At 40.9% G+C, this 21,319-nt stretch overlaps 1 protein-coding gene across 1 annotated transcript in view; it reads right to left on the minus strand.

Moving 5' to 3' along the window:
- Positions 1 to 21,319, minus strand: part of obscna (obscurin, cytoskeletal calmodulin and titin-interacting RhoGEF a) — a 183,017-nt gene that overhangs the window by 144,053 nt on the left and 17,645 nt on the right. The window contains 11 exon segments of the mRNA XM_034179154.1: positions 9,041 to 9,307; positions 9,409 to 9,675; positions 9,845 to 10,120; positions 10,312 to 10,578; positions 13,505 to 13,774; positions 13,901 to 14,167; positions 16,615 to 16,881; positions 17,060 to 17,323; positions 17,408 to 17,680; positions 17,868 to 18,134; positions 20,872 to 21,138. Of these exon segments, the coding sequence (XP_034035045.1) occupies positions 9,041 to 9,307; positions 9,409 to 9,675; positions 9,845 to 10,120; positions 10,312 to 10,578; positions 13,505 to 13,774; positions 13,901 to 14,167; positions 16,615 to 16,881; positions 17,060 to 17,323; positions 17,408 to 17,680; positions 17,868 to 18,134; positions 20,872 to 21,138 (2,952 nt within the window).

Raw genomic sequence — 21,319 nt, forward strand, 5'->3', positions numbered from 1 at the left:
GAAAATGAGCAAATAAGCAGCTCATAACTTTTAATGTCCACACCAACACAAACCATAATGAGAATCACCATGTAGTCCCCAAAAATATGATTTAAGAAACACACAATCTGAGGCTAAGCTGGTTTGGACTCAAAGATAGGGACATGCTCAAGCCTCTTTCGTCACATAACTGAGTCACGCACACTCCACCTCTTTATCCATTTATGGGTTTGTCATGACAGTGAATGGGTTCACATAGGCTGTTATAAGTCTTCATAAAAAACCTAAAGGTGACGTTAGGTAGAGTTTGTCCAGCATATACTGTATACGGGCCATGGCAAATACTGAGGAGGAGATTCAATCAGAAGGTTCAAAGAAAAATTTTACCATTCTCCAAAATGTAACAGGCAAAACACTGACAGAGGTTTCACAATGAAAGCAGCACAATCTCTGTCATGCCTCACCTTTGACAGTGAGCTCAGCAGCTGATTGGCTGTCTTTAGTTTGGCAGGTATATTTTCCAGTATCATTCTCCCGTACGTTATTGATGATCAGTTTTGTCAGACGTCCCTCCTGTTTCATCTCATATTTGTCTCCTGGTTTGAGGATGACTCTGCCTTTCCTCCAGTCCACCGGAGCTCCGGGCTTCGAGAGCTCACAGCAGAAAAATCCACTTTCTCCTACCATCACCTCCAAGTTCTCAACTTCTTTTATGAATGTTACAGGAAGCTCTGGAGGAAACATAAGAAGAAATGAATGAAAATAGCTGAACCTCACAGTACTGCACATTCAGCATTCTATGTTCATTTGATGTTCAATACAATGAAAATCTGAGAAAAACAAATAAATAAAACCACCAGTTGAAGAATGTAGCTGCTTGTCGGAGACGTTCACATGCAGAGGTTTTACCTCGCACTTTGATTTTTGCTGTTGTCTTGAGAGTTCCAACAGAACAGCTGTACTCTCCAGCATCTGAGAGGGTTAAATTTTGGATCAGCATCTCAGCTGTCCTGTCCTCTTGTTTCATCTGGTATTTCTCACCATCCTTCAGCAGTTGAGTGTCTTTCCTCCACTCCACAGGGACTCCTGGTTTGGACAGCTCACAGTGCAGAGTCACACTGCCCTCCTCAGCTTCCTGATTCTTCAGAGTCTTTCTGAAGGTTACTGGAATCGCTGAGAAGCAAAAATGAGCAACAGAATACAGAATATTACGCTTAAATGATATACTGCCATTTTTAAATCATTCTGTTCATGTAACATGTTGTGTCTCACGTGTGATGATGATGAAAGCAGCAGTTTTTATGTCATTACAGACACAGCTGTAGGTGCCGCTGTCTTCAGGTTGACTTTTTGTGATCAGGAGCTCCTGAGTGGAGCCACTCTGCTTCATCTGATATTTCTCTCCACTGGTCAGAACATCGTTTCCTTTCTTCCACTGCACGGACAGACCCGGTTTGGAAAGCTCACAGCAAAGTGTTACCATAATGCCCTCCTGCACCTCAACATTCTTCAACTGCTGGATGAACGTGATGGGTCGTTCTAGGGAGCGTCACAGGGGAAATGAAGAGAAGCTGGATGCCAGCATCATGTAGGATGATCAAAAATCAACAGTGCTGTCACCCTGTATTCTTTTTTTTTTAATTATTTATTTTAAAAAGTGGAAAAACAAAAGCAAGTATAGCGATACAACCATATTACACAATCTCCACTTTTTTCTTTCCTTTTTTTTACAATAACACTGAACAAAATAGGGAGAGATAAACAATGTGCACAGTAAAACCTGAAAAAATAGTAATAATAGTCCACCACAAAAACAAAAATGGATTGAGAGTTTTGCTGTAATAATTTCTGTACCTGTGACCTCCACAAAGTCTGTTTGTAAAGGCTTTATATATCTGTCCCTCTTTCTCCACAACTTAAAAGTCCCCTTTTTGAGCTGAACTGAAAATGTAATTGATTCCATTACATAAATGTCACTTACTATACGTATTTACCCACTCAGACATTGTTGGGGGAGGGGGGGTTCAAGAAGGAGCCAGCACCTTGTAATTGCCTTCTTGGCTCCTGTTATCAAAATTGCAAAAAGATCACTGTTTATAGATCTATAAAAATTATTAAAGTTTCTGAAGAATATGTTAAAAAACTGTAATGGTTAGTTATTAACATCAAATACATTAATTAAAGCTTTATAAAACTCAAGCCAAAAAGATTTATCTTCGGGCATTCCCAAAATATATGCCAAAGTCCTGCAACCCGGACCCCACATAGTCTCAACACAGACTCATAGTTTCAACATTCTATCATGAAGATTGTCTGCACCTTCTTGCTAAACTTTTTTGCATCTCATGCAACACTCATATAATTGACACATGAATTATTAAAATTACAGGAAGTGAAGCAATAAAGGAGGTAGAACTACACTCTCTGCACTCAAGCTTCAAAAAGTAAACCAAACCAACTTTTGTCGGTTCCTCAGGCCTCAAACACACTGCATGTGTCAATGCTGTGTTGCGTGTTGATTTTTATTTACAACTCCAATTCCAATGAAGTTGGGACATTGTGTAAAATGTAAATAAAAACAGAATACAATGACTTGCAAATTCTCTTCAACCTGTATTCAATTGAATACACCATAAAGACAAGATATTTAATGTTCAAACTGATAAACTTGATTGTTTTTGTGCAAATATTTGCTCATTTTGAAATGGATGCCTGCAACATGTTTCAAAAAAGCTGGGACAGTGGTATGTTTATCACTGTCTTACATCACCTTTCCTTCTAACAACACTCAATAAATGTCTGGGAACCGAGGACAGCAATTGTTGAAGCTTTGTAGGTGGAATTCTTTCCCATTCTTGCTTGATGTACGACTTCAGTTGTTCAACAGTCCGGAGTCTCCATTGTCGTATTTTGTGCTTCATAATGCGCCACACATTTTCAATGGGCGACAGGTATGGACTACAGGCAGGCCAGTCTAGTACCCGCACTCTTTTACTACGAAGCCACGCTGTTGTAACACGTGCAGAATGTGGCTTGGCATTATCTTGCTGAAATAATCAGGGACGTCCCTGAAAAAACATGTTGCTTGGATGGCAGCATGTGTTGCTCCAAAACCTGGATGCACCTTTCGGCATTGATGATGCCATCACAGATATGTAAGCTGTCCATGCCATGGGTACTAATACACCCCCAAACCATCACAGATGCTGGATTTTGAACTCTGCGGTGGTAACAATCTGGATGGTCTTTTTCCTCTTTTGTTCGGAGGACATGATGTCCATGATTTCCAAAAACAATTTGAAATGTGGACTAATCAGACCACAGCACAGTTTTCCACTTTGTGTCTGTCCATTTCAAATGAGCTCGGGCCCAGAGAAGGCGGCGGTGTTTCTGGATGTTGTTGATGTATGGCTTTCGCTTTGCATGGTCGAGTTTTAACTTGCACTTGTAGATGTAATGACGAACTGTGTTAACTGACAATGGTTTTCTGAAGTGTTCCTGAGCCCATGCAGTAAGATCCTTTAGACAATGATGTCAGTTTTTAATGCAGTGCCACCTGAGGGATCAAAGGTCACGGACGTTTTCTGCCTTGCCGCTTACGTGTAGAACGTTCTCCAGATTCTGTGAATCTTCTATTTTCAATTCAATTTATTTTCATTTATATAGCGCCAAATCACAACAGAGTTGCCTCATAGCGCTTCACACAGGTAAGGTCTAACCTTACCAACCCCCAGTAAGCAACAGTGGTAAGGAAAAACCCCCTCTGAGGAAGAAACCTCAAGCAGACCAGACTCAAAGGGGTGACCCTCTGCTTGGGCCATGCTACAAAACATAAATTACAGAACAATTCACAGAATAATTCACGGACGAATATACAAGAAATGCTATTGGCGCACAGGACAGGAGGATCGCCAACACGAACACAGCTCCTATCTCTGGATGGAGCTGCACCTTAAACACAGAGAAAAAACAGAATCAGGCATCAGAAAGACAAGAAATACAGTATAATTTGTCAGCATTAAACAACAAGAAAAACAGAGAAATACTAAGGTGATCGCCGGCCACTCGCCCTAAATTTCACTAAAAGACCCAGAATTTAGGTAAAGTTGAGGCCGTGGCCCGCTCTAATTACTAATAAAATGAATTAAAAGAGTAAAAAGCGTAAAACAAAACTGTACCAGTATGCTAGCCATATGAAAGGGAAAATAAGTGCGTCTTAAGTCTGGACTTGAAAGTCTCCACAGAATCTGACTGTTTTATTGATGCAGGGAGATCATTCCACAGAACAAGGGCACGATAAGAGAAAGCTCTGTGACACGCAGACTTCTTATTCACCTTAGGGACACAAAGTAGTCCTGTACCCTGAAAACGTAAAGCCCAGGCCAGTACGTAAGGTTTAATTAGGTCAGCTAGGTAGGTGGGCCAGTCCATGAATAATTTTATAGGTTAGTAGCAGAACCTTAAAATCTGATCTCACTGGGACAGGAAGCCAGTGAAGGGATGCCAAAATGGGTGTAATGTGGTCGAACTTTCTGCTTCGTGTCAAAAGTCTGGCTGCAGCATTCTGAACCAACTGGAGACCCCTAATGCTAGACTGCAGTAAACCAGAAAATAGAACATTGCAGTAGTCCAATCTAGAAGAGATAAATGCATGGATCAGGGTCTCAGCATCAGCCATAGACAGGATGGGACAAATCTTCGCTATATTTTGCAGGTGGAATAAAGCAGTCCTAGTAATATTTCTAATGTGGAGGCCAAAGGACAATGAAGGATCAAAAATTACCCCAAGGTTCCTCACTTTGTCAGTGAGATGTATGACACATGAGCCGAGGCTGAGCATTAACTGGTCAAATTGATGCCGATGTCTCACTGGACCAAGAACCATCATTTCAGTCTTATCAGAGTTTAAAAGTAGGAAGTTTCTAGACATCCAACTTCTCACTGCTGCAAGGAAATCTTCTAAGGATTTTATGTGAACAAGATTACCAGCAGTTATCGGCATGTATAACTGAGTATCATCTGCATAGCAGTGAAAGGTAATCCCAAAACGTTGCAATATGTGCCCAAGGGGTGTTATATAAAGGGAGAAAAGCAGGGGGCCTAAGACAGACCCCTGTGGAACCCCAAATTTCATGTCACTAAGGTTAGAGGTAGTGTTACTGTACAAAACACAGTGAGAACAACTGGTCAAGTATGACATCAGCCATGCAAGGGCACTCCCAGTAATCCCAAAATGATTTTCCAGCCTATCAAGTAGAATATGACGATCCACTGTATCAAATGCAGCACTGAGATCTAACAGCAACAGAACCGTAGTGGTGTCCGAATCCATTGTAAGCAGAAGATCATTCACCACTTTAGTGAGAGCCGTCTCTGTGGAATGATATTTTCTAAAAGCAGACTGCAGTGGCTCAAAGAGATTATTCTCAGTAAGCCAGTCTACGAGCTGCCGTAACACCACTTTTTCCAGAATTTTAGAGAAAAATTATAGATTTGATATCGGCCGATAGTCTGTCAATACACTAGGGTCAAGATTAGGTTTCTTAAGTAATGGTTTAATCACTGCAGATATGAAACATTTAGGAACAGATCCAGAAGTTAAAGAAAGATTAATAATTTCCAGCACAGTTGGCCCAAGAGTGGGCCACAGGTCCTTAAAAGTTTTGTTGGTATAGGATCAAATAAATAGGTTGTGCTTTTTGTTGACATTACGAGTTCTGTCAGCATGCCTAGTGAGTTACTGTCAAATTCTGTAAATCTAGGTAATACCTCAGTAGTGGCGCCCACATCAATAGCAGGGTGTAGTGGCTGGATTAAGGCATGCCGGGATATGTTTAACCTGATGTCTTCTATTTTCTTCCCAAAGTAATCCAGGAAATCTTGTGCTGTAAAAGGAGAGTGAACTACAGGTGGTTGTCCATGCAAATGTAGTCTTCTGACTACATTATGGACTGTAGATGATGGAATCCCTAAATTCCTTGCAATTGATCATTGAGAAACATTGTTCATAAACTGTTGGACTATTTTTTCATGCAGTTGTTCACAAAGTGGTGATCCTCGCCCCGTCTTTGCTTGTGAACAGCTGAGACTTTTGGGGATGCTCCTTTAATACCCACTCACAATTAGTGTCCTCAGTTCCCAAACACTTACTGAGTGTTGTTAGAAGGAAAGGTGATGTAACAGTGGTAAACATACCACTGTCCCTGCACATCACCAGCATGAGGGTGACTTGCAAGATACGTGTGTTGTGTTGCATCTGCCACAGCCCTCTAAAGGATGGACCAGACACCTATTTTTTACATGTGCGATAAGTAACACACAGCACACAGACATAAACATAAAAAACATAAAATAAATGAACATAAAAACACACAACATAAAAAACATGTACATTAGGGTCTGCTCCTTTCTCTGCCCTTGACCATAACAGCATCTCTACAACTGGAGTCAGTCCCCAGGCACCAGACTGTGGCTGCCCACTGCTGCCAGTGGTTGTATTGTATCGACAGTGCATCCGGAAAGTATTCACAGCACTTTACTTTTTCCATATTTTGTTATATTACAGCGTTATTCAAAAATGGATGAAATTCATTTTTCCCTCAAACTTCTACTCACAACACCCCATAATAACAACATGCAACGTTTTTTTATTTTTGCAATTTTATTAAGAATAAAAACTAAGAAGTCGTATGTACATAAGTATTCACACCCTTTGCTCAATAGTTTGTTGATGCATCTTTAGCAGTAATTACAGCTTCAAGTCTTCTTGAATATGATGCCACAAGCTTGGTGCACCTATCATTGGGCAGTTTTGCCCATTCCTCTTTCCAGCACCTCTCAAGCTCCTTCATGTTGGATGGGGAGGCATCAGCTCATAGCAATTTTAAGATCTTTCCACAGATGTTCAATCTGACTCAGGTCTGAGCTCTGGCTGGGCCACTCAAGGACATTCACAGAGTTGTCCTGAAGCCATTTCTTTGATATCTTGGCTGTGTGCTTAGTAGGGATGTCCCGATCAGGTTTTTTTTTTGGCCCCGATCCGATTCCGAGTCATCTGATTTTGAGTATCTGCCGATACCGAGTCCCGATCCGATACTTTAAAAAACTGAATGAACAATGAACAAATGCTAAATATATAATAATTTAATTTTAATCACCTTATTTTATTATTTATCACTTAAACAGTGCACTTCTCCTTGAGGTAGCTTGAACAATCAAGTAATAATCTACCAGACATAAAAAATGTACAAATTAGGGTCATTGTGAGGTCAACAGAGCTTTGGAGCAGGTTTTCATCAAGGATGTCTCTGTACATTGCTGCATTCACCTTTCACTCAATCCTGACTAGTCTCCCAGTTCCTCCTGCTGACAAACATCCCCACAGCATGACGCTACCACCACCATGCTTCACTGTAGGAATGGTGCCTGGTTTCCTCCAAACATGACACCTGGCATTCACAGCAAAGAGGTCAATCTTTGTCTCATAGACCAAAGACTTTTTTTTCTCATGGTCTGAGAGTCCTTCAAGTGCCTTTTGGCAAACTGCAGGCTTCTGTCTGTGGCTTCTCTCTGACCACTCTACCATACAGGCCTGATTAGTGGATTTCTACAGGAATGGTTGTCCTTCTGGAAGGTTCTCCTCTCTCCACAGAGGAATGCTGGTGCTCTTACAGAGTGACCATCAGGTTCTTGGTCACCTCCCTGACTAAAGCCATTCTCCCCCAATCACTCAGTTTAGCCAAGTGGCCAGCTCTAGGAAGAGTCCTGGTGGATACAAACTTCTTCCATTTATGGATGATAGAGGCCACTGTGCTCACTGGGAAGTTCAAAGCAGCAGAAATGTTTCTGTACCCTTCCCCAGATTTGTGCCTCAAGACAATCCTATCTTGGAGGTCTACAGACAATTCCGTTGTCTTCATGCTTGGTTTGTGCTCTGACATGCACTGTCAACTGACATTATATGTAGACAGGTGTGTGTCTTTCCAAATCATGTCCAATCAACTGAATTTACCCCAGGTGGACTCCAGCTAAGCTGTAGAAACATCTCATAGATGATCAGTGGAAACAGGATGCACCCAAGGTCAATTTTGATATTCATGGCAAAGGCTGTGAATACTTATATATGCGTGATGGATTAGTTTATTTTTTTAAGAATTTGCAAAAATCTAAAAAACAAAACAAACAAAAAAAAAAAAAAAAAACGTAAAATTTTGAGGAAAATTTTTTTTAAATTAATCCATTTTGGATTAAGGCTGTAACATAACAAAATGTGGAAGAAGGTGAAGCACTGTGAATACTTTACAAATGCACTGTAACCGTAATCAGGATGGGTTAAATACAAAAGACAAATTTTGTTGTATACAGGGATTAAAAGGAAAAAAAAAATTTCAATGAAAGACTCGTTAGCAGACTTTTAATGAGCCTTTCATTGGATTCAGGTGTGTTGGAGCAGGGAGACAACTAAGAATGTCAGGAAGGTAGCTCTTGAGGACCGAACGTGGCCACCCCGATCTAAAACATTTTCTACGTACACAGAAGACCTGTTTCTCTCAAATATTGTTCACAAATCTGTCTAAATCTGTGTTAGTGAGCACTTCTCCTTTGCCAAGATAATCCATCCCACCTCACAGATGTGGCATATGAAGATGCTGATTAGTGTGCCTTAGGCTGGCCACAATAAAAGGCCACTCCGAAATGCAATAAAATGCAAATTAATTATTTAAAAATCATAAAATGTGATTTTCTGTTTTTTTTTTTTGTAGTTTCTGTCTCTCACAGTTGAAGAATACCTACAATAAAAATTACAGCCCTCTCTATTCTTTGTAGGTGGGAAAACTTGCAAAATTGACAGTGCATCAAATACTTATTTGCCTCACTGTGTGTTTATATATATATATTGGATCATGAGAACTTGGGACTCAGATGGCGTGGACTGGACAACAACACTGTAACACATACACAACTGTACAACTAATTTTGATGTAGAAATTCATCCACTATGTATATCTAATACCTACTTCCATATACTACATTCTTGCATTTAATTCTGGATAGTACTCACCATTCACCAATAACTGAGCTGTTGTCTTCTGTTCTCCACATGCACAAGCATAATCTCCAGCATCAGATGGACTAACGTCTATAATCTTCATCTCCACCTGCTGATCTTTCTTCCTCATCTGGTATTTGTCTCCATTCTTCAGCACCTCCTTTACTTTCCTCCACTCCACCGATGGGGGGAGTTTGCGTAGTTCATTGCACAGAACCACGCCGTCTCCCTCAGTCACCTCCTGGTTGAAAAGTGGCACCTTGAAACGAGGTGGTAAACCTGTACACATTCAAGAACCGCAGCAAAGGACACCTCAACTATATGTAGTCTATCTATAAGTGAAAAAGTTTGTGAGAATTTCTAACTCCACTTTGTCTGACCTTCGACGATGAGGTCAGCAGAGCATTGGCTGTCTTCAGTCTTACAGCTGTATCTGCCAGCATCACTCTCCTCTACATTACTGATGATCAGTTTAGTGAGACACCCTTCCTGCTTCATTTGATATTTGTCTCCAGGTTTCAGGGTCACTCTGCCCTTCTTCCACTCCACTGGAGCTCCAGGTTTGGAGAGTTCACAGCAGAAAGCTCCACTGTCTCCTTCTGTCACCATCAGACCATGGATCTCTTGTTTAAATGTTACAGGCAGTGCTATTTTGGAGAGATCAGAAATCTCTTCAATATCAGGTTTGATTGAATTGTTTGCAGTTGTTTCATATGAGAATTTCCTTATTGTTAAAACAGATAGAGAGCAAAGACAAAAACAGCTAAAATTCCAGACTATTGTGTTCTCATCAGTCTTTGTACTCCACAAACTAACCTTGAACTTTGACTTCAGCAGTGGTTTTCTCATCTCCAGTGATACAGCTGTACTTTCCTGCATCTTCTGGTTGGACACTGATAATAGTCATCTCTGCTATTTTATGTTCCAGCTTCATGTGATACTTTCCTCTCGGCAAATCTTCACACAGCACCTCCCCATTTCTCTGCCACTGTATCGGGACACCTGCCTTTGACAGCTCACAATGCAATGTTAAGCTGCTCCCTTCCTGGACCTCTTGGTTCTTCACCTCCACATTGAAGGTGGCAGGAACAGCTGTCAAACCACACACAGATTACCATATGTACATTTGAAAGAGAACATGGGCAAAAATACAGAAAATCATATCATAAGTAGAAGATTCACATCTCTTTCCAAGCGGAACAATGACTTTAGTGTGAATCATATGATAGAAGAGTGTAGAGAACTCAGTCACATGCTGTTTGTGTTGCACGTATTGCACGCACCGATAACTTTGACGGTGGCTTTCGTCTTGAGCTCTCGATAAATACAGGTGTAGACACCACTGTCCTCTGGCACAGCATCTCTGACGGTCAGCTCCAGGTGTGTTTCCCTCTGCTTAATGACGTACTTCTTGTTGTTCTCCAGCAGAGCTCCTCCAAACCTCCACTCCACGGTAACTCCAGGTTTTGAGATCTCACATTGCAGAATGATGTTGTGTCCTTCCCTGACTTGAAGGCTCTTCAGCTTTTGTTTGAATATGACTGGAACTGCTAAAAGGTATAATCAGATTCAACAAGAAGGTGTGAGTAATGTTAGCAGCTTTTCCAATGATGTACAGTACATTTAATTTGATTACATTTATGAGCCAGAGAGAAAGCGGGATCTATCCTGAATCTATTTCTGAATTTGTTTCAACATCTAATCAACTTTTCCTTGATTCAAATCGTAAAAATGGTAAAAGGACTGCATTTACATAGTGCTTTTCCATCTGCATCAGACGCTCAAAGCGCTTTACAATAATGCCTCACATTCACCCCAATGTCAGGGTGCTGCCATACAAGGTGTTCACTATACACCAGGAACAACTAGAGGATTAAGAACCTTGCCCAAGGGCCTTTAGTGATTTTCCGGTCAGGCTGGGATTTGAACCGAGGATCCTCTGGTCTCAAGCCCAAAACTTAAACACTAGACCATCACCTCCCCTAAACCAAACCCACTCTGTTATGTGTCGGACGCAGCTCGGAGAACCGACCAGCGTTTGAAGGACCCAGTATGAAATAAGCAGAGCACGGTACAAAGGCTAACTGAATTTAATACATAACAGTGATCATAATAATAATAACAGGTGCGGTCTGGCGTGGTGCGCTCCCAGCAGCGCTAATGGTCCGGAGCCAGAAGCTGTTTCGGACCCAAGGACCCCGCCGACACCCCCCAGGTGGCCGCAACAACCGAGTCTGTGAAAGAAGGAACCATTATGTGAGTCCACACTCTACACACAGAACACTTAAAAGGTGTACAAACAGCAAACACTTCCTGGCTTGATTACTGATCAGCTTCCAACCTGCAGGCATGGAACATCCCGTTCACAAATCACCACCGCAGTGGAAGCTGATACATGACTAACATACAGCTCAATACAATAAGGTGTGAGGGACACCACATTTACTGACTGTATAACTGTTAGTCACAAAATCCAACGTACCTCAGGAAGTGTGCTGACGAGCGTGAGACCTCACCCTCTCCTCTTTCACAGACCGTGCATCAAACCTGGACATTCTCAGCGTCCGCTGCTGATGAGATGGCTCCCAAGACGACGATCTCACCCGTCTGGTCACAAGGTCGAGTCTCTGGCAAATGCACACTGTGCACTTCAGTCTTAAATGCCAACATACTCCAATCCCTCCAGATGCACCTCAGCTGTGAGTCCTGACGAGTCGCAGGTGATCAGGGTGAAGTCCTAACAGCCTCAGCAACACAGCCACTCAGTCCCAAATGCATGCCACCTGGGAGGAAACACAAAAGGCAAACAAACCAGCAGCCAGGCCCCCCCAGCCATACAACACCACTCCTCCACAAAATTTCAATTTTTTTTAAACATCCTGCTGACAAATGTACACAAACAGAGTATTGGGTCTTGGAGGAGGTGTGTCTTCTCTAGTTTTTTTTAATCTATATATGTTAGGCTTGATTGTTCTAACAATTAATAAAAAGGTTTCAATCTAAAAAAAACTGATGGAATGATCAGTTTTCTAGACTTGTTGATCAGTTGTTTGACAGCAGCACAGAGCAGGTGGCTCTGAAGCAAAGGAGTTGGACTACCAATTGATCGACCAAGGTTTGACTCCAGTTGTATATTTAGACTACCTGTGTCCCTGGAGAAGACATTTCACCTACATCATGCCAGCTGACCCAACTGTAAATGGGTACCAGCCTCTGCTAGGCAAGTAACCCAAGTTGGACTGGTAGCCCATCCAAAGGAAGGTGTAGACTCTCAACCGTTTCATGTTATGGTATTCAGGGATTGTGTATGATTACTTAGCTGCAATATTTCTGTCATGTTCTAAAAATCTTATCTTGTGCTTTTGTTCTGTCTTGATAGTATGGCCTTAACAGATGGCCACCCCCACTGAGACTGGCCTGCTTGTGGTTTCTTCCTATCATCAAAAAAGCTAGAGGGAGTTTTTTTTTTTACCAGAGTCGCTATTATGCTTGTTCATGGGGTGGGTAAGGTTTAGACATTGATCATCTATAGCATGAGATGACTTATGTTTGACAGCTGCGGGACCTTATATGTAGACAGGTGTGTACCTTTTTAAATCATGTCCAATCAACTGAATTTACACCAGGTGAACTCCAATTAAGGATGATCAGTGGAAACAGGAAGCACCTGAGTTCAATTCTGAGCTTCATGGCAAAGGCTGTGAATACTTGTGTACATGCGATTTCTTAGTTTATTTTTTAAAAATGAGCAAAAATGAGCAAAAATCTCAAAAAAATAAAATAAAATAAAATAAAACTTTTTCCACATTGTTATTATGGGGTATTGTGTGTATAATTTTGAGGAAAAATTTTTATTTAATCCATTTTGGAATAAGGCTGAAACATTAAACAAATGTGGAAAAACTGAAGCGCCGTGAATATTTTCTGGATGAATCGTATGATTCTCCACGTAAAACTGGAGCTGTGTCAGGAAGGGCAACTGGCATAAAATATGTGCCAAATCTCTAGATTACTAGATCCTCTGTACTGACCCTGAGCAGCCAGGGACAGCTGAAGAAAAAAATATTTTTTTCTCCCACTGATATGTAAACGCTGCATTACTTTCTCTCTGAATGGTAAATGGACTACATTTACATAGCGCTTTTTTGGTCAAAAACACTTTCGAGTGATGCCTCACAATTAGGGAATAACCCTGTTGTGTTTGATGATTTGCGGACGTTCATGCTGGTTATACGGTTGCAAATTGAGCTTAAAGTAAAAAGGGGGTAAAATGGATATTTGCGACCATATAACAGCATGAACGTCCGCAAATCATTAGACACAAAGGGGTTATTCCCATTCTAATTCAATTCCATCATTTGCACATTTTAGTTTTCCGCAGATAATTCGGTCAGCGATTATTATTATTGCTATTATTGTTGCTATTTTAATTATTATTAACATAAAACAGAGCTGAGATGAAAAAAACACACGTACCATTCACAGTCAGAGCTGCAGTGGTCTCTATGTTGCCACAAATGCATGTGTAGATATCACTGTCCTCAGGTTGAACATTAAAGATCCTCAGTTCATTCAACATGTCTCTCTGCCTCAGATGATATTTATCTCCATTCCTGATGAGTTCTTTCCCACTCCTCCTCCACTCGACAGCGTGACCAGGTTTAGATAGCTCACAACGTAGCGTTGCTGTGTCGCCCTCTTCAAATTGTACGTTCCTTAGCTTCTGCTTGAAGGTGATTGGGAACGCTGAGGAATCATGTGGGAGATAAATGGTATTCATATATACAGATTATATGAAGGTGAAAAATATTAGGCTACATCCATGTCATTTCACTGAGGTTAAAGAATTTTCTTGTATTTTTAATTTCCTACCAGTGATTTTGACAGTGGCAGATGTCATCTGATCAGCGCACACACAGCTGTAGACACCGCTGTCCTCAGGCACAGCATTCCATATCAGGAGCTCCAGGGTAGTCTCCCATTTTCTTATCTGGTACTTAAACCCATTCTTCAACAGTTCCTGACCTTTCCTCCATTCCACTAGTATTCCAGGTTTAGACAGTTCACAGCGCAATATGACATTGCTGGCCTCTTCTGTTTGTATATTTGTTAACTGTTGTGTGAATATAATGGGAACCACTGAAGAAGAAAAAATGTTTATTAACAAATGCAGTTGGCATCCAGTTAAAAACACAGCACAGTCTTAACAAATTACTGGCATTAATGTCAGCGCATGTATTAATATCACATTGTAAATGGAGAAACGTCAGCCAATTTTCAAAGTTTCAAGGAATTTTATAAGCACAAATACATGGATACACAAACATCTGCAGTTGAATAAAACAATTATTTCTGTGTAATGATGCATCAGAAAATTCAAATAAAACAATCACATTAAAAGTTTGGTATGCTTTTTTGTTTGTTTGTTTGCTTGTGTGTTTTTGGTTTCTTCTCAACCAGAATGGAAGAAAGGACTTGATGCCCAATCTGGCAAGGAAAAGGTGATTGCATGGATTGTAATAACTACAGTGGTATGACACTGCTGTGTGGGCCAGGGCAAGTGCTTGCGAGGATTATTCTTAACAGGTTTTGTTTCCAGTCTGACTTCACACCCAAGACGTCATCCACTGACTCCATCTGAGCCCTGTGAGGACTCATAGAACCTAAGTGTGAATATCAACAGCGCTTCTTCACAGCCAGTGTTGATTGTCGCAAAGCATTTGATTCAGTTGATCAGACTGATCTCTGGGACATCCTTAAGGGCCCCTTCACACATAGTACGAATAAGTACAACTGCGGGTGACTCACGGCGGAACAGCTCGTATGAGAAAAGCACAAAAACATCAAGCCGATGGGCAAGCGTGAACGATGCCGCTGCAACAGTTTCATGCAAGCGGAAACACAGTGTGAGCAGCTGCAGCATGTGTAACCACATCACGCAGCTGCTGTGAAAATAATAAAAAATACATACCACCCATGGGATTCGAACCTGCACTTTCCAAAAGCCTCCCCTGGTAACTTTTCTGACACCTCCTGCTTAAAACTCGAAAAGTCAGAAGGATCGTGAGGCCCTGCTTTCACGGCCTGTATTCATACTAAAAATCAAGATCAAGATTTGGATTTTGCGCTTCATAATGCGCCACACATTTTCAGACACATCTGGATTGCAGGCAGGCCAGTCTAGTACCCGCACTCTTTTACTATGAAGCCACGCTGTTGTAACACATGCAGAATGTGGCTTGGCACTGTCTTGCTGAAATAAGCAGGGACGTCCCTGAAAAAGGCGTTGCTTGGACGGCAGTATGTGATGCTCCAAAACGTGGATGTACCCTTCAGCATTGATGGTGCCATCACAGATGTATAAGATGCCCATGCCATGGGCACTAACACATCACCATACCATCACAGACACTGGCTTTTGAACTTTGCGCTGTAACAGTCTGGATAGTGTTTTTCTTCTTTTGTCCGGAGGACACGATGTCCATGATTTCCAAAAACAATTTGAAATGTGGACTCATCAGACCACAACATACTTTTGCCACTTTGTGTCTGTCCATTTCAAATTAACTCGGGCACAGAGAAAGCGATGCTGTTTCTGGATGTTGTTGATGTATGGCTTTTGCTTTGCATGGTAGAGTTTTAACTTGCACTTGTAGATGTAGCGACGAACTGTGTTAACTGACAGTGGTTTTCTGAAGTGTTCCTGAGCCCACGCAGTAAGATCCTTTTCACACTGATGTTGGTCTTTAATGCAGTGCCGCCTGAGGGATCGAAGGTCACGGGCATTCAATGTTGGTTTTCGGCCTTGCCGCTTATGTGAAGACGTTCTCCAGATTCTCTGAAACTTCTGATTATATTATGGCAGGGGTGCCCAAGTTTGGTCCTCAAGATCTACCTTCCTGACACTCTGAGTTATCTCCCTGCTCCAACACACCTGAATCCAATAAAAGGCTCATTAAAAGGCTGCTAACGACCTTGGGCACCCCTGTATTATGGACTGCAGATGATGGAATCCCTAAATTCCTTGCAATTGAATGTTGAGAAACATTGTTCTTAAACTGTTGGACTATTTTTTTCACACAGTTGTTCACAAAGTGATGATCCTCACTCCATCTGTGCTTGTGAACGGATGAGCCTTTTGGGAATGCTCCTTTTATACCCAATCATGACACTCACCTGTTTCCAATTAACCTGTTCACCCGTGGAATGTTCAAAAAACGTGTTCTTTGAGCATTCATCAACTTTCACAGTCTTTTGTTTGCCCTGTCCCAGCTTTTTTGAAAAGTGTTGCAGGCATCCATTTCAAAATGAGCAAATATTTGCACAAAAACAAAAAAGTCTATCAGCTTCAACCTTAAATATTTTGTTTTTGTGGTGTATTCAGTTGAATATAAGTTGAAGAGGATTTAGAAATCATTGTATTCTGTTTTTTATTTACATTTCACACAACGTCCCAACTTCATTGGAATTGGGGTTGTAGTCCAACTATGTTGTATTTCATGATTTCATGCAAATTAAGATGAACATACTGTCATTAGGACAGAATGTACATGGTGATAAATGAAAGGTGAATAAGATGTTTTTACCGTGTACTATCAGGGTTGCTTTGGTGCAGTGCTCCCTGCACTGACAGGTGTATTCTCCTGAATCTTCAGGCATCAGAGCTTTGATGGTCAAAGAAATGACTGTCTTCCTCTGTTTCATTACATACTTGTTTCCTGGCCTCAGGGTCTCCAAACCTTTTTTCCAATGGAACAGGACCCCAGGCAGAGAGTATTCACAGATCAGAGTCATGGTCTCCCCCTCTTTGGCCTCCACATTTTTTAGAGGTTGGATGAACTGTGCTGGGATGGCTTAAAAAAAGGAAGACTATTATTCAACAACAAGATACCAATAAGTAAATAAGTCAACAAGGTCATGTTTCTGATACTTGCTTCTTGTATAATCTATCAGATCATTCTGTCACTTAATGTTGAGCAGCATAAGACAAAAACTGTCCGCTTATAACAGATACAAAAATCTTTTCCACACCTTTGACAGTTACAACAGCCCTAGTTGTAACAGATCCAGCACTGCACTCATAAACGCCGCCATCACTTTTAGAGACTTCCTTAATGGTCAACCGAGCCTCACAGTCAGAACGACTGGTAAAGTATCGCGACGAGTGCCACATGAGGCAGCCATCTTTGTACCACATGATGTGACACGGCTTGGAGGTCATACAGGAAAGAACTAAACCACCACCTTCGACTGCCTCACAGTCCTCCAGTGCTTTAATAATAGTGGGTCGCCTCTCTGATAACAAGGACAAATAAAGCAAAATCCAGAGTGAGTAAATTGTGACCTAAGACTCAGAATCTGTATTGAATAAATTCTCACCTCTAACCAACAATGAGGCATATGATCTTTTGTCTCCTGCTGAAAATGAGATAGTTCCTGTGTCTTTGCGGACAAGTTGCCTAAATGTGAGTGTTTGGTAGCCTCCAGGGACCATCTTGATCTCATTGAGTTCATTGGTGTAGAGCAAAGTTTCATCCAAATACCACTTGACCCCTGTGTAGTCACTTGGACATATCCGACACGTGAATGTTACTGTGTCACCTTCTAGACATTCGACATCCTCAAGTTCATCCAATATAAATATCTTCTGGCCTAAAGACACATAAAAAAAATGAAAGTGTTTCCATCCATTAATCAACTTTAAAGGTTGGACATTAAATCAACAAATTCTATTCTACAAATGTGACGGATTGGTCAACAAAACTCAACTAACTCCAACTGATCTTTAATTGAACATTCCTAGGATGGAATGCTCAGTCACCCTGGTCTACAGTCTCACCCTGTACAGTGAGCTGTGCCCGGCTCTGCATGGTACCAACATCACATATGTAAATATCTGTGTCAGATTTGTCCAGATTTGTGATGGTCAGTGACAACACCACGCCCTTCTGCCTCATGATGTATTTCCTAGAAGACCTCAGCTCCACCATGCCCCTCAGCCAGGTCACACATTTGGCTGGTCGCCTGGTCTCACATTCCAGGGTAACTCTGCCTTTTTCTTCTGCTTGTGTGTCCTTTAAGTCCCTCGCAAAGGAGTGCTGGAGTTCTGAAAAAAAAGAATAACGTTCAGAAAACTTTTTTTTAAAATTACAGTCAGCTTTGCAAACTGCATTATATTGGAAATTGGTGAATCATTGCATAGCACTACAGCAAACGACACTAGACTGTGATGAGTAGTTTTTATATCAAAATAGCATACAGTAGGTATCAAGAAACATAGAAGTAAAATGTTCAAGCATGTGTTTCTCAAAAGGAAGCAAAACTGATCCCTGCAGTTTCCTGATTTGCTCTCACTCACATGCAAAAAGGCATCCCTGCAAATCTCCCTTCATACAACCTGGTGTTACAGGGGAACATAATGCCAATGCAGTGGGCTCTGCCTCCTTTTCAACAGTAACAAATAAAGGACACAATCAACAACATCCAGAATAGTGGTAATTAGAATATTTGCTTGGAATAATATGTCTACTATACTTTTATAAAAGGTAGCACTATGGAAGCAGAGATTGCCACAAAAACCTATAGTGTATAAAAAAGAAACAATTTTCAGTCTGACATAGCATAGTAGATTGTTGTGTGGGCCGCTGAAGAGGAGGTACTGCTGGCCCACTACCACCAGATGGCGCCCTGCTTGGAGTGCGGGCTTCAAGCACGAGAGGGCGTCGGAGCCGCTAGGAGTGACAGCTGTCACTTATCAGCACCAGCTGTCACTCGTTCAACTCATCACCATATAAGCCGGACTGCAACTCCACCTCTTCGCCGAGAAATCAGCTACCGTTCCAGGTAATCTTTCTCTGCTGTGATTTTCTGAGTGTTTAAACATTGTTCTGTGTGCAGCCGTTTATCCTGTGGACTCAGTCTGTAACTGGATTGGCGGATAGTGTGACTTGCGACGTCTTCGCCTCACACTCCTTCCAGGGAGAGTGACTGACAGGAGTTGCACGGGTGATTCTGTGTCTGGAGGTGGAGGTTCTCCCTCCCGGAGGAACTAAGCTTTACACGATTGCTGGGTGTGTATTCACACACCCACCATTAACTGTTTCTGTTTTCTGCCAGCAGTACCGGGTCTGACTGCTGAAGACAGTGGCCACCTGGGGCGCAGGACTTGACGGCTCCGGTGTTCTTCAGATCCGTTGGTGGTGGAAGCTGTGTGGGATCCGGCTCTTCTCTCGCCAGACGTCTTCTATCTTCGAGCCTGCCCACACGTCACCTTATGTATAATTGACAATCCACATTATTGTTATTGTCTGTATTTCGTTGTGCGATTCACAACATTAAATTGTTACTTTTGGCTTATCCATTGTCCGTTCATTAACGCCCCCTGTTGTGGGTCCGTGTCACGACACCTTCCCAACAGTAGATCATACAAACATAAATTCATTATCTAAATAAATAAATCATTTTAAAACACTAATTGGCTACCAGATGTGCTATACGCTACTTTGCTTGCTATAGTTGCCTAATCACTACAATGTTCTCCATGTTCATTTGTTATAGTAGTACAGTAGCTATCATACAGTGTTAGCTAGTCACACATGCCACATAATTTTTATAAAATTCTGCCTTGTTGTAGTATGACTAGTTCTGCACACACATGCAGATGCCGTTAAAACATAAATATTGTTTATGACTGATTGATCTTTAGAGGGACATTATTGAACATGTACAAATTGTACGTAAGACAATAGCGTATAATTATTAATTATTATATATATATATATACATATATATATATATATATATATATATATATATATATATATACATATATATATATATATATATATATATATATATATACATATATATATATATATATATATATATATATATATATACATATATATATATATATATATATATATATATATATATATATATATATATATATATACTTTGCACTAGGATATCAATTAAACAACTCCAAATTATAAAGAACACAATGCTCATACGGCTGAGGGTGTTTTAGCACTGCATTATATTCTATCTTGTACTTGTGGTTTGCGCCATTAATGATCAAAAAGGAATGTATAGTGACATGAAATATCCGTAGTTGTGAAGAAATCCATGTTTTGTGAGATGTGTATTCACATTACATGACATTTTTTCAGTATTCACAGTTTGCGGATAATTCACAATTTGGGGGTTAACAACTTTAAACTCATATGTGAGTTAACTGTATTCTACTAACATGTTCCTCAAGTAGCATCAGGTTACTTCCAAGTTACTCATTTTATTCAACAGTTTAACCTTGCAGTTGTAAAATTAAATATCTGCATAATTAGCTCCACATTAGTGTCTGTGGCACCAAAGATGAGATAGACCCAGCAAATAAAATTGGTGTTACTCGTCAACACAGCATTTAATCAAATACTGAAAGTGCTACAAGAATATTCATTAAAATAAGAAGAGTTCCAACTTTGGGGGGTGAAAGGCATTTTTTAGTCTTTACTGCAGAGACAGTGAGAGATATACAGCAAAGGACACCCAGACCAGGATTGGAACCTGGGCACACTGTGAATGACATATGCTATGCACCTTAGCCCTTCAGGTATGAACACCCTACAACAGTTCCAATACTTTTAGCAAATTACTCAATACATTCCAATCAATTCACATGCCTCAATACAGACCTTTCTAATCAAAATAAGAATCAGCACTCATAAAAACATTTTGTCACATTAAATACTGAAAACGTATCAACAAGATGAGTTAAATGGTCCTTCAGGGTAATTCTGCAATTATTTACAGCTCTAACGTTTATTTTTCAAGCCCTCACCTACCTCGGACCTCCACTTTGGCAAGGGAGGCAATGCCATCAGCCTTACAGCAGTACTCTCCAGAATCTCTGACAGTGGCGTTCTTGATCAGCAGTCGTGCCAGGTGTTTCTCCATGCTCATCTCATACTTAGGGCACTGTCTGATTACATAGCCATTTTTCAACCACTGGATGGTGGCTTCTGGATTGGTAATCTCACAGCTCAGCTCTGCATCATCGCCAGGCAGAGCTTTGACATTCACTAGATCCCTGAAGATGTGCACCGGCTTCTCTAAAGGAAAGACACTTCAAAGTGAGTTTATTCTTATTTATTCACATTTAGCCATCTAAAAATCTAAAATGAAATCTGCACTACACAAAAAGGAATGTGTGGCATAATGTTGTAAATATTATAATTCAACTAGAATACACAGAGAGAATCATCTTCACATACACAAATGAAGCTGTAACTG

Source organism: Thalassophryne amazonica, chromosome 10, assembly GCF_902500255.1.
Source record: "Thalassophryne amazonica chromosome 10, fThaAma1.1, whole genome shotgun sequence".
Lineage (NCBI taxonomy): Eukaryota > Metazoa > Chordata > Actinopteri > Batrachoidiformes > Batrachoididae > Thalassophryne > Thalassophryne amazonica.